This window comes from Paralichthys olivaceus, chromosome 5, assembly GCF_024713975.1.
Source record: "Paralichthys olivaceus isolate ysfri-2021 chromosome 5, ASM2471397v2, whole genome shotgun sequence".
Taxonomy (NCBI): Eukaryota; Metazoa; Chordata; class Actinopteri; order Pleuronectiformes; family Paralichthyidae; genus Paralichthys; species Paralichthys olivaceus.
In genome coordinates, this window is record NC_091097.1 from 16,478,471 (window position 1) to 16,492,551 (window position 14,081).

Genomic DNA, 14,081 nt, shown 5'->3' on the forward strand with positions numbered 1-14,081 from the left:
TTATAATTACTTCTGTGATATGAAGTTTGGAGGAAGCGAGGCTGTGTGAGAGGCCACGCCCGTCGGTAGCAACTCTCATTTGTGATTGGACGCAGCTGCTAGATATGGGCGGGGTAAAAAAATCTGAACTCAATTATGATTGGGCCTTCACGACGTCTGTCTGCTTCCGGACGTTTGATTGGCTGTGTGAAGAGGGGATTAACGTGAGGTTGCTCCGCTTCACAATGAATCACAATGGAGACCGAGCAGGGGCCAGGACGGATTTAAGTGTTTCATTAACTTGTCGCACAAAGTTACAATCTGACAAGTAGCGTCGGGGACGATCCACATCCGCAGCCACAGACGTGGTCCTGACCCGGGAAACAAGTTGCGGACAGTTGGCGAAGTGTTTCCACAAGTGTTCGAACAAGGAAACCGTCGCAGGCTAACGTTATGTAGCAAGCTAATCTGATTTACCCAGACGTGAAGCGTGCTAACTCTCATCTCAGACCGTGCACCGAGCCCACGTGAGGTAAGAACACGTAAACAGTTCGTATCGAGAGGAAGTGCTCAGCATGAGGCAACAGCTAGTCATCCGAAATCTGGGCCAGTGTCCTCGCCGTGTCCGAGCAGGAAGGAAGGGGAGAGGAGCAACTGGTGTGGATGTGGTCGCTCGTTAACCGGTGTTTTCAACTCTTCTTCCAAAGGCATGACCGAGTACAAGCTGGTGGTGGTGGGGGCAGGAGGCGTGGGGAAGAGCGCTCTCACCATCCAGCTCATCCAGAACCACTTCGTAGATGAATACGACCCAACCATCGAGGTGAGACACCACCAACCACAGACTGTGTTCAACCACAACACAGTGTCCTGAGTTCAGAGTGAGCAACTCTGTCAGAGTTATTCTTTATCCTGAACCTGTCACTGAGTTTTAAACACCCACTGAAACGTCAAACCAAGAATAACAATCCTATGTGACTGTGATTTATTTTTTTAAAAACTCAGTCACAAGGTGCTTTACAAGTTAAACATTTTAAAAAAATGCTACGGATGAGAAAAGACTAAAAGCAAAATAAAATATTCGACAAGATCAGAACGAGAGAGAAATTAAGTATTAAAATAATAATTCATATTTTGTGTTGCATTATTATAGAAATGCACTAAGTAGAGAACATACCTGATACCCAGATCCTCACTTAAATGTTATATATATATATATATATATATATATATGCATAACACAGTAAATATATGTACAAATTTCATACTTGGTGTTTTAAAAAAACTTCATTGCAAAACATTTGATTCAGCAATGTCTTGTTGCTACACCACGAGGCCGAGCAACTGTCAAAAACTAAAGAACTCAACATGATGCAATCCACCCTGGGTTTTTCTGCTGACATGTTTAGCCCCGCTCGCCTTAATCATGCTCATGCTATGTTGCAGGACTCGTACAGAAAACAGGTGGTGATTGACGGAGAGACCTGTCTGCTGGACATCCTGGACACTGCAGGTCAGGAAGAGTACAGCGCCATGAGGGATCAGTACATGAGGACAGGAGAGGGCTTCCTCTGCGTGTTTGCCATCAACAACACCAAGTCCTTTGAGGACGTTCACCTCTACAGGTACAAGAGGCCTCACGGTGGCAGGCTCTCACCAGCAACCGATCGCTGTGTCAGTAGTGGAACTCATTGTCTGTTTCAACTATTGCATCATACTGTACCGTGCAGTTTCTGACAATGTAGCATGACGAGCAACTTACTGATTAGTAGGAACGGCACGTGTAATTGTCAGTAACGAATATCTACAGACAGTCTGGTTCATATTCACATAGTTTAAATGTCGTCAGCTGATGCCTCCTCTGGTTATGAGGGACAGTGATGCATCAGGCCCAGATCTGCAACTGTAACCCACCGCTCAGAAAGAAAGATGTCTTCAGCCTCTTGAATGTTACATGTCTCCTCCTCCTCAGAGAGCAGATCAATAGGGTGAAGGACAGTGACAGCGTTCCCATGGTGCTGGTGGGGAATAAGAGCGACCTGGGCACCCGCAATGTGGAAATGCGACAGGCGCAGGAGCTGGCACGAAGCTACGGCGTGCCGTTTGTTGAGACCTCTGCCAAAACCAGACAGGTATGTAGGAAAGACAGAGACACCTTTGTTTTAGTTTGCATCGAGGTTTGAACAAGTAACACAAAGGTACATAAAATTAAACTTATTAACGTAATTAACAATATAACATAACTTGTGTGTTTTGTAGGGTGTGGAGGAAGCTTTCTATTCACTGGTACGGGAGATTAGAAAATATAAGGAGACCAACCGCAGCAACAAGAAGAGCAAGAAGAACACTCAGAGACGTTGTTTGATACTATAGCAGACCACACACACACACACACACACACACACACACACACAGCATCCTTCATGGCACTTGTTTTACTCCTCTGTCAATTTGGAGACTTCCAGCTCAGCTCCAGTCCAGACAGGGTAGCAGGCAAAATCCATTCGTACTGCCATCACAGTTTCTACTAACAGCACGTTGCTATGAGTTTTCATCCAATGAGCAGTTTTTGCTGTGAATCCAGCTGTTTGTTTGTTTTTGTTTTGATGACCAAACTACTAGAATCTGTAGTTTTTTAGCTGAAAGTTAATTTTTCTTTTTGGTTACCTTTGTGAAAACCTAATTTGGGTCTGTGGTAGAAAGATTTATTTCCAAGAATCATTTTCTAATTACGTATAATCCGGCCAGTGTTTTCAGCTCCTGTTGACTTTAGGCGGTCAAGGGTTCACGGTGGTTCGTCACTGCACTTTGCACAATCACAACAGGTAATGTTTTGAATTCATCTCACCAGGACTCAACACAAGTTGTAGATGAGCTGCTGCATGTTCGTCATGAGAAAAGCGTATCCTAATGACTTGGATGCTTTTTCGCTCTTGTGAAAATGTTTTGCTTCATCTTCCCCTTGTGTTTTTCTAACGTTTGTCATCTAGGGCTTGAAACACAACAGCAATATATAGTTGGGTTATTTTTTTCACAAAGACCACATGTTAAAGAAAGTTCTATAGCATGAGTAACAAAAGCTTCAAAGTTGTGTTCCAGTCTCCATGGTGCACTTTATCCATTCCCCCTTTAGTTTATCAATATAGACTTAAGGATTAGTGGTAGTGCCAGTTCAAATGTTCTCTCAGGAATATGTTTCAACACAAAATGAAGGAGAGCTGAGTCAAGTCTGACCCCTGCTTCCATAACTTCTTGCCATTATTCATTTATCATTTGAAGTGTTGGTCCTGCTTTTTGCATATTCCAAAGTCGCACTGCATTCCAAAGTCCAGTTTTTAATGCAGCTTTTGTGTCAGTCCCAGTGTTGGTGGTCGTGGTTGTAAGTCACCGTGTCCAAGCTCAGCCTCTGCTTCACCACACTCCATCAGAGCATGTAGTGTGTGTGTGCGTGTGCTATGCGTCCATGTGGTGACATGAAACTACTCAAACCAGTGATTTAACTCAGCAGCCTCACAGTGACAGTCATGGTATCTGATCCCACTCGATGCTGGATCAACACCTTCAGAAGCGAAACATTTTTTATTGCAGTGTTTTTCTTCTTTGATTATTACTCGCTCTTAAAATGTAATGGATTTTTGAAGTTAATTTTCCAAGTTAAAAACCCATCTGCATAATTAAATGAAGTTTCAAATGGAACAACTTTAACAAAGTGTTTAGAATTATCAAGTATAGAATTTTTCCATCAGGCCCCTAGTGCCAGACTCACCACTTTGACATGATGTAATTCCACTGTAAAAAATATGTAACTTGATTGGGTCTGAACAAATCTGACAGTTATGTAAAATCACTCTGCTGTAATGAACAAGTAAACGTCTGTAGCTTTTACATCTTGTCCTGTTTATCTGTGGATCCTCTTGATTAAGGGGTTTTCAAGACTCAAAAGAGACAAACTGAGCAGCAATTATACTCGGGGGCTATACTACGATGCAATTTAAACTTATCCAGGGTATCTTAACATTGGCCGTTCCGAAAACCTGTACTACAAAGCTGGTTATCAACTGTCTGTTAACCCCGGGTTTCCTTATCCAGATTTAGATCTCAAACTTAACCTACACTGGAGCAGTTTGGCCATTCACCATTAGTTACCATGATGATTTAGTACCTCAATAACACAATTCCTGCTTCGTAGTACAGGCCCCAGATCTGATTTGTGACGTTCGATAATGTAGATCTCTTTACATCTTCTAGGATGGAGGAGAGGATTTTGATTGTGCTCATATACTAAATCAGTGAAGAGGAAGGGATGTGGTTTGAGGTTGACGCTGAAGAGGAAGGCAAATGACATTCCATAAAATAGATTTTGCTTTTGATTATTTATTTTACAAAAAACATACTACTCAAAGTATTTTTATTCATATTAGAAAATATAGAAACAGTGTGAACTATATGCATTTTTACAGAAGCACAGAAAGAGTTGGAGAAAAAAAAAATCAAAAGAGTCCAAAAATGAGGCACAGGAGGAATGAGGGTGTGTGTGCCTCCTCTCACCATCCAAAACGAGACACCAGCTTGCTCTGGTCATCCAAATCTTTCTGAACCTTCTTCCTCATGTAGAAGATGGGACAATCCCGGCTGCAGAGGAGAGAGGGGGACAGCATTACTAAATATAAAGCAATAAACACAGTTATACTCAACTAAGCTTTTGTTCATACTGTATTTGTACCTGGTACAAAGCACATCCTCGTGCAGGGAACCTTGACAACGCTGACACTGAGTCCACAGGCGAGAGAAACGTTCCTCCAGTGTGTTTAAGTGAAAGATCTGTAATTTACAAGTTAAATGTGAGCAACACTAAAATACATTTGTTTGCAGATATTGTCCCTTAAAATTTATAGTTTTGTGTTTTACTAGAGCAGTCGATACAGAAAAACGAAATCACAGCACACTGGTCCACAGCAGCAAAAGAGAAATAATTGAATACAGGGACTCAATTTGGTTTGATATTGAAAACTGCAGTTTTTAACTCAATCTACCAAAAATACATTTGATATCAAATTTTCTCTAATTGATTTAAGCTCTTAAAAGCCACCTGACAGCAATATGATGACAAACACAAGAGAACCTTTTCTTCTGACATTTTCAGACCTGGGACTTAAACCAAATCAACTCGTTAATGGGAAAAAAAACTAAAATATTTAAATATGAAGTAATTCAGCATCTTGCCTACCTCCTTTTGGTAGAGTTCAGACTCCTTCTTCTTACAGAAATCACACACAGCCGCTGCAATGACACAAACATGTTAAATGTTGCACATGTTTTAAAAAACTCCCACTCAAGATAGATTAATAAAGAATAAAAAATAAAATCAACCAATAGCAAAACATCAATCTCAAAGGAGACACCAAAGTAAAGAAAATGACTGAGCAAACATACCGTCCATCTTGAGCACAGCTTTGCAGCCGATACAGGTGCTCCTCTTCTGAGCAAACGCCATGAGTCCCCCGACCTTCGAGGTCAACACGGTCTTGCAGCGTGTGTGGTCGCCCTCTGACAGACACGACATTAAGCAGAAGTGATGTTAAGATACAAAAAACTTGAGGATAACACAGATTACTTTTGTGAACTGTGCAGCTGTGAGTTATAGGATCCCTGGAGATGTATTGTTTTTGTTTTGGAGAAATTCTGTGAACATGTCTGAGCCGTGCATGTGCAAAAGGAAATCTTTGAAAAATGTTTGGACCCAATTTTCCAGAGTTTGTGTGTGTGTGTGTGTGTGTGTGTGTGTGTGTGTGTGTGTGTGTGTGTGTGTGTGTGTGTGTGTGTGTGTGTGTGTGTGTGTGTGTGTGTGTGTGTGTGTGTGTGTGTGTGTGTGTGTGCGCTGACTCACTGAGCAGGACGCTCTCTGCCTTGCTCTCTCCCAGGATGGGCTCAAATATTCTCAGCAGGGGCTTGGACAGCTGCTGTTCCAGGTAGTATTGTGTGTCGATGGGAATAGTGTTCTCCAGCACGTAGATGGGGTCCTGAAGGAACATGTGGAAGGATCATTATTATCATCAGGATTTAATGTTGTGTTTAATGATTTTATGTGTGTTTACACATAAAAGAAATCTCAGCTGACAGTACAAACCTCTGACTTCATGTAAGCTGCCGCTCCCTTTGCAGCCTTGATGATGACGTATGGAACTCGGTCTCCCAGGTTGGGAGCGCTGCCGGCATCTCTCTTCCTCATCCTGTTGAAGCATCGATGTTAATGAGTCAGTTCAGCCATAATCCCACATTTATGTCCGATAAGACGTCTCAGTATAATCAGACCTCTCTGCCAGCTCCACGTGTGCCTGCTTGCCAGCGTACTCCTGGGCGGTGCGAGTCAGCTCCTTAGTGATGACAAGCTGGCTGATGTCAATGCGGTTGCACAGCAGGTCTGAGATCACCTCTTTGGCATGAGTTACTGCACCCTGCGGATCCCTAACATCACATCAGCTGCAATTAGTTATACACCGTGTTTAACCAAGGTGACAGTTTCACCTCTTTAGAAGCCACATCGCTAGTGAAATAATTGTAAGTTGCAATTTTTTGTACCTGTCGATGAGGATTCTCTGCAGACAGGTGCCGATAAGGTTCGCCACCAGAGGGCAGTTGTCTCTGCGGACAGTCTCAATGCCTTTACAGTCCATCTTGTCATGTGTGTCTGCACTGGAGGAGAAATACAGGCCGGCATATCGCTTCTTGTTGATCAGCAGGTACGGGTAGTACACCTGTGGAAGTGATGAAAAGATACTCATGAGCTCCAGAGGATGCTCCACTTCTCCTGTGGTCACAAAACAGCTGCATATTCCCACAGACACACTTTGACAATAAGAGCTGCTGCATGTTTACTTCATCCTCCAAGTTCAGATTAAACACACAGGATAGGCAGTAAGAAGGTTTTACATAAAGTCAAGGATATGGAATCATATAACTTAAGGTTTCCCTGACAGTTTATGCTATAATCATATATTGAAACCTTTGTTGAAGGATTTTAAGATTTGAATAACTTAAGAGCTGAGAAGGGCTCCAAGCCTTTTCAAGACCTACAGACACATTTGTCACGTCTTAAAAAAAACATGTATTTCCACAGGCTTTAGAATTGTATTGAATTAGGGCCGTGTTTGTTTCCACAATAAAAGGGTCAAATGTGAACTCTTAAAGAAATATCGAAATGTGTCCACATCCAAGAGCAAGTAAAAAGATTTAAGTTAAACCTGAATTGACAACTGAACTTTTTGAATTGGACATATATGTTGTGAGACTTCAGGAGCTTTGTTCTCTGTGAATACAAAGCCAAATATGCAAAGCAAAGTGTGAATATAAATAGATTGGACTGAAACTGTACCTTCTCAAACTCCAGTTTGATTGGTGGTGTGAAATGAGATGACACCCACTCCGCTGCCTCCCTCCCGACCTCCATGGCCTCCTTTACTGTTGCAACCCCGAGTTTGACCATGACGGAGTCTGTGTCCCCATAGATGACCTTAACAACAAATCAAAAACCCAAATCAGTGTTTAAATTACAGAAAGTAAATAGAAACTAATCTGATAAGTTGACAGCATGAATTCCTCACCTTGGCATCACCTTGGTAACCACTGGAAATGGTGTACTTGGACTCCACCAGCTGTTTGGTTTGCTCGATCATCTGCCTCCCAAAACCTGTGACGCTCTGGATGAGACAAGAACAGTTTGTCATTCAGTTTATAGGTAAATTATCTGTTGCTGGATTAACCTTTTTGAGTTTCAATAACAAAGAAAAATATTTGCTAAAATATATGGAGCTGTCTCATCTTTCTTTGGGGGTGATGTGTATCTAACTAGGTCAACAGCACACGGTCTGTAGCAGTTAATTGTAGTTGTAATTGTAGTATATATACATATATCACAGTATGTAAACATGTTAACATACGACGCAGTCAGTTGTGTGAGCTCTGAGCAAGATAATTATCTACAGTTGTCATGAAGTGTCAAGTGCTCACCTGGGAGATCTCCAGACAGGGCAGCTTGCCCACCTGGGCCCCAGTGAAGCCGTACACAGAGTTTGCACTGATTTTGAGAGCCAGCTGACGGCCGTCCAGCACCTGCTTCTTGAAAGGGTCAGTTTCCTTCTTCAGCTCTGTTTTGGCCCTGCGGCAAGACGTAGCGACAAGATGAGAAAGGAGGCACATCAGGCTGTTTCATGTTTGAATTTGTATGTTTAGGGAATCTGAATGTGATCGCTACAAGAGGAAACACATTCAAGTTGAGCTTTAGTAGCAAATCAAGGCACCAAGGTACAGTAGCTGGGTGCTAAAATGCTAAAAACTCACTCGGGTTCAAATCAATATGTTGTGATTTATTTGAACTAATTCGAACCTCTTTCTGGCAGACAGCAGGTTCTCCAGGATTTCAGGTAGAAGTCCTTTCCTCACTGAGCTCCTCACAAACAGGTCACCAGTCGGAGTCTTGATGAAGTCCTCAGCTGACAAGCTAAAGGCACACAACCACCTCAATTAGTTTCCACTGTTAGACGGATAAATGAGATGCATTTCAGTTTTTAAATGGGCAAAAGTTTAAAACAAATGCTCACCCTAGTTTCTCTGCTGAGCCCTTCTGCAGCAGGGTGGTGTAGCACAGATTGTGAGCCATCATGATGGATGGATACAGGGAGGAGAAATCCAGGGTGGTAATGGGAACGCTGTAATACCTACACAAAGAAGAGGGTGGTCATGGGAAGAAATATGACGAATACAGGAGGAGGTTCTCTGGTCAGACACATTTGCAAAACAGAGAAGCGATAGTCTCAGAAAACAAACATCAGACATACTTACCCTTTCTCTGGCTCGATGACAGTTGCTCCAGTGTAGTCTTCTCCTACTTCCGTCTTTACAACAGGCATGACCAGGTCCTGTTTCATGGCCTAAACATGTACAGAGACTTCCAGTTTTCATCTGTAAGTCCACATGTATTCAATATCTGTGCCGTGCGTCTGCCTTTGTTACCTGTCGCAGCAGCTGAGAGACGACCTTGATCTGCTGTCCTCTTGACAGCAGGTATGTGAGAGGCACACCTGTCACTCTGGCCATCTCCATGTAGTTAATCACACACATCAGCTTCTGCAGCAAGCGCAGCGGGAGATAAGCATCCTTCAGGCAGTAGACTGCCAAACGTCTGCGAGTCTGTTCGTTGCCATTCTAAGAGGAAGGACACAGGGAGCAAGATAGATGAGCGACAACAGTAACAACTCAATGACAAGTCAAAGAGCTTTTAAAAAACGGTGCAGAAAGATTACCTGCAGATCAGTGATGATGGAGTGCTGTACATCCTCCTTCTGTTCTTGTAGGAAGTGGAAACTCACAGCGTTTAGTGTGTATGAGCGCAGTTTATAATCCCGCAGGAGCACCTGATGAGACGGACACACCAGTCAGTTCACATTCAGCATATCTTTTCCTCAAATCATTCTAATCAAAGCAATGCTTGTCTATTGTTGAATTGTAAGTGCTGACCTGCAGCAAATCGAACTGAACGCGGCCCTCCATGTTAATGGTCTTGTTCTCTCTGCGTCCCATCTGCTTGCTCTGGAAGTTCAGGTCTCGCAAGACTGACTTGATTCCTCGCACTCGGCCCAAGTAGGGAAACAGATTCACCTAAACACAGAAGGATGTATTTTACTGAGCACTTACTGACGCTCAGGAACATTTTAGTCTTTGGTTATGGATGAATGTTGAACATTTACGTGGCTCCATCTAACCTTTAGCTTAGCTGCTCTGTTGAGCAGGTAGGGAAAGTCAAAATTTTGAATGTTGTATCCAGTGATGATGTCTGGATCCACTGTCCTCAAAAACTCCGCCCAGCTCTGTTCAAACACAGACACAAAACAACAGAACATTACAAAAGGAAACAAAGAACTCATCAAAATACAGTATGTTTGTTTGTCAGGTCATTATTAAAGCTGGTATATTTACCTGCAGCAGCTGTTTCTCCTGTGTGAAGCACAATATCTGAGAGCCTACAATGCTGGCACAGGACTGGAGGGTGAACACAGTGCGAATGAAGGGCTCTGTCTCACCCTGACGCTGGACCATAGACGCTATCTGAATCACAGGGTCTTTATCAGGCTCTGGGAAGATTCCTGGAGAAAAAAGAGTTAACGTCCAAATCAAGATCTGCATTTGCTTCTCATCAAACTATGATAATTTTTTCAAATGATGCTGGCTTGAGAGAAAGAAAATCCCAAGAGATATAGAAAGAACCTCACCTTTTCTTCCTGCACACTCAATGTCAAAGCTCAGGACTCTGAGTGGTGCAATCCTCTGCCAGTCTCCCTCCGCTGGGTGACTTATCAAATCTGTCCATCCCACGTCCACCTCATACTGACACAAGGACGCCTGAAGGACAAAAATAGGAAGATAACAGCAAACCCATGAGGAAGTCGGCCATTTACTGAGCAGCATGAAGACGAGCCAGATTGTGTCTCGTGGTTAAAACTAAAACAAGACCTACCTTGCCTGGACAATGAGAATTTGTTTCCCCCATGCTCTTCTCCTCACGCACTCTGTACTTGTCTTTGGGAAGTTCGATCCAGCAACATCCCACCACATTACTGTCCACCATGAACCTGCCAACACAGAGAGGTTCACCAAGATACTTGTCAGCTTTTTTTCTGAGAAAGCCATGTGGTATATGGAAAGAAGAATTTGTAACACACATACCTGATTTCAAAATCTATATTGGCCTCGTAGGATTTGTAACACTGGAAGGGGAAAGGTCCAAACTTAATGCCCTGCTCCAGAAGTCTCTTTGCTGGGGCAATGAGACGAGGCATTGCCATGGTTATCCGTAAGTAACTGAGACTGCGTTGTCCATGGTAACCATACATGCCTTTAGGAAAAAGGAAAAGAGAATCTTAGATGCAAAAAAGTAAATGAAATCACAGTTTTTCATTAGTGTATTAAAATAACACTGATTCATATTTGTTCAGTAATTGTTTTTTGTAACTAGGATCAGCACCCTCTCTTATCTTATAACAACAATTTCTTGTAAGCATTTTGTAATCACTTGTCCTCACTCTCTTTTTGGGTGATGTCCACAGCCAACACTGTGATGGAGATGTTGTCCTTATTGGAGCGCATGTCCTTCAGCACAGCAGAGTTCAGTTCTCTTTTGAAATCACCCAAGTTATCAGACGTAAACCCTTTTCAAAGGAAGCAGAAAGAGGGAGAAAAATTGTGAGATGAATAGGAAATACATGACTTTTCCTCCTCAAAGAGTGAAATAATTTAGAAAAGTGACAGTTTAGAAGACAGAAATGTGCATATGTACCATTTATGCAATGTACAAAGTGTTTAAACTCAACTTTACATTAACAAAATTATAATTACTCACCACTTGGTGCAGGAACATAGAAGTAAGGCGCAAATCCGTGAATGTGGCAACAAACACTGTTGCCGCTGTCTGTCACCCCAAACATGCGAATGATGGGGACTGTTCCCTGTGACTGACCAGGCATGCCAGCCACTGCGGCCCCTGTATAAAAGAAAAGAGGAAATCAACTTTGAAACCATCTTTTCTCACATGTGCCAATGGAGCAGGCAGATGTGCTCAACACACAAATAAGCTAATATAACTCCAGAATAACTGTGATCTATTTATTTAAATTATATTTGTAATTAACCAAAGTAAATATATCAAAGAATTCAGTCTATATTATCTTGAGTCTGACTTCTACACGAATCCTCTTTGATAATTACCTAAATAATAGTCTAGATCAATCTGCTGAAACACAAAATTATCAGATGACGGGTCCAGTGTAGGGGCATGAGGCCGCTGCCAGCGAGGGTTAAGGTTTGCTGAGAAGAGGTCACCTGACAAAACAAGGAAACAGAAACAGAAGAAAGATGTTATATTTATTATGCCGATTAGTACAAGGAAATACTGAGAGCGATATCAAAACTGAATCAACACAAGAAGAGTATTTTCCTGGGACGATTGTTTACTAGTTATTGGTACGCAGTTACATTATTTAAAATGCAAAGCATATGACTTACTTAGTAATAATTAAACTATTCATCCAGACTGATTCGTAAGAGCTACCAAACAGTTTACTTACCTTAAAAAAAAATCAGGCTATGATCTTTAAGAAAGAATTTAAGACATTTCTAAGCATCAGTTTGTGAAATATAGACCTAACATATGAGTGGTGCTATGTGAGTTACAGAGATGGTAAAACTTAACTGTAAGTTATTGGCATTTGTACAAGAAAATCATTTTAATCATTCCACCTACGTCTGTTTTGATTTCCTGTGCAACACTCACCTACGGGAATAACGTCATGACCTGCCTGTCCCTCCATCGCCTCTGCATCCATGTCTGCATCATCGAACATGGACAGTTCCTCTTCAAACTGCGACGGACTGTCCTCCCACTCGCCGGCTGTTTTACCCCGTTTGGCCTGAGATGCACTTCCCTTTAAGGGGCCACCATTGCGTCTTTTAAAATCCATGACCTTCAACAAACTTGGAGAGCAGAAGACACGTTAGAGAAGATGATAAGATAGAAATAAATGAAATAGAAGTGCAGTGATGGTAGCAAAGCAATAATCCAATGTATGATTTAATGTATCAAATATATGTAGTATCATTTGTACAATTTCACCTTTTACCTTCCAAGTGCCATTTATAAATGTGTTATTCATCATTGCTTCTAAGAATATGCATCATGTTACAAATGTATTCTGTCACTATAAGGAATATAAACACACAAATATTATATATTTTAACTGTATGTAAAGCAAAGTTGGTGGTCATTTTAGCTTTATTTGCAGGTTGCCATAATCTCCCTGAAAGAAGTATCTTATTGATTGTTTTTGCCTAACTTTAATATATTTGTGAACTGCCTCCATTGTTGGAGAAATGTATTACACTGGGTGTCATGCCCCAGCGAAGGAGACACCTCCCTATTCTGCACAAAGTTTAGTCCATTAGCATTTAATAAACAGTCTACGTCCATCAGGGGATGAAACTAGTTCCACACACACTCGTTAGCATCACAACTGAGTCACGTACTTTAGCTACGGTTGTGTTATATCAGCCCAGTGCATTAATAGCTAACGCTGGTAGCGTGTGACTGGAGTTGGTTGGATTTCCTGTTAGAAATGATGCTAACCTCGGTGTTTCCCTCCTTGTGTGTGGAGCTAAAGCAGCGAGCTAGCAAACACGAGTGTTAAACACACAACAGTCTCTGAGCTCCATCGTAACAAACCGTCACACTAACCTGTTTGTCTCCACGATATAAACAACAGGGTCCGACCGTCGCTTCCTGACAACAGCTCCCGCCACTCGACTTTAATTTGTGACCTTTCACCGGGGGGAGAGCGCGGGAAGTTTCCTGTCTGGTGGCGAAGGATCGGACAGTGACGTCACGGACGAGGCGGAAGCGCTGTAGCCAGGAGGAGGAAGGGGAGCGCGGGGTTTGTCTAAACCTTCAACATTGAGAGGACCGTGTGTTCCCGGCAAAATGACGTCACAGCGTGCGCAACAGCGAGGGAGGGAAAAGTCTTCAGAGAGAAAGATGTTTGAATTGAATTAAAAATGTATGTCACTTAAATAAATAATGAAGTATAATGATATAATATCATACAAGATCGATAGATGGATGGATGGATGGATGGATGGATGGATGGATAGATAGATAGATAGATAGATAGATAGATAGATAGATAGATAGATGGATAGATGGATGGATAGATAGACAGATAGATAGATAGATAGATAGATGGATAGATGGATGGATAGATAGATAGATAGATAGATAGATAGATAGATAGATGGATAGATGGATGGATGGATAGATAGACAGATAGATAGATAGACAGTCAGGTAGGTGTAGGTAGATAGATAGATAGATAGATAGATAGATAGATAGATAGATAGATAGATAGATAGACAGGTAGGTGTAGGTAGATTGATAGATAGATAGATAGATAGATAGATAGATAGATAGATAGATGGATGGATGGATAGATAGATAGATAGATAGATAGATAGATAGATAGATAGATAGATAGATAGATAGATAGATAGATGGATGGATGGATTGA

The 14,081-nt window shown here is 41.9% G+C and overlaps 2 protein-coding genes across 2 annotated transcripts; one reads left to right on the top strand and one right to left on the bottom strand.

Annotated features, from left to right (window-relative positions):
• The first annotated feature begins 184 nt into the window (after positions 1-184).
• Positions 185-3,861, top strand: zgc:55558. Its single transcript, XM_020105939.2, has 5 exons — positions 185-511; positions 687-799; positions 1,423-1,601; positions 1,949-2,108; positions 2,236-3,861. The coding sequence occupies exons 2-5, from the start codon at positions 689-691 to the stop codon at positions 2,347-2,349; spliced, it is 564 nt and encodes a 187-aa protein (XP_019961498.1). The 5' UTR covers positions 185-511; positions 687-688; the 3' UTR covers positions 2,350-3,861.
• A 473-nt stretch (positions 3,862-4,334) lies between these two features.
• pold1 (polymerase (DNA directed), delta 1, catalytic subunit) lies at positions 4,335-13,393 on the bottom strand. Its single transcript, XM_020105937.2, has 27 exons — positions 13,256-13,393; positions 12,299-12,498; positions 11,734-11,847; positions 11,369-11,509; positions 11,052-11,177; positions 10,696-10,864; positions 10,487-10,601; positions 10,242-10,371; positions 9,949-10,115; positions 9,735-9,839; positions 9,490-9,630; positions 9,276-9,386; positions 8,986-9,177; positions 8,815-8,903; positions 8,574-8,690; positions 8,360-8,473; positions 7,984-8,131; positions 7,578-7,673; positions 7,349-7,486; positions 6,556-6,731; positions 6,289-6,441; positions 6,104-6,206; positions 5,864-5,996; positions 5,410-5,523; positions 5,204-5,256; positions 4,700-4,797; positions 4,335-4,608 (listed from the first exon to the last, which is right to left on the bottom strand). Exons 2-27 carry the CDS (start codon positions 12,483-12,485, stop codon positions 4,521-4,523), a joined length of 3,318 nt encoding a protein of 1,105 aa, XP_019961496.1. The 5' UTR covers positions 12,486-12,498; positions 13,256-13,393; the 3' UTR covers positions 4,335-4,520.
• Positions 13,394-14,081: the final 688 nt, after the last annotated feature.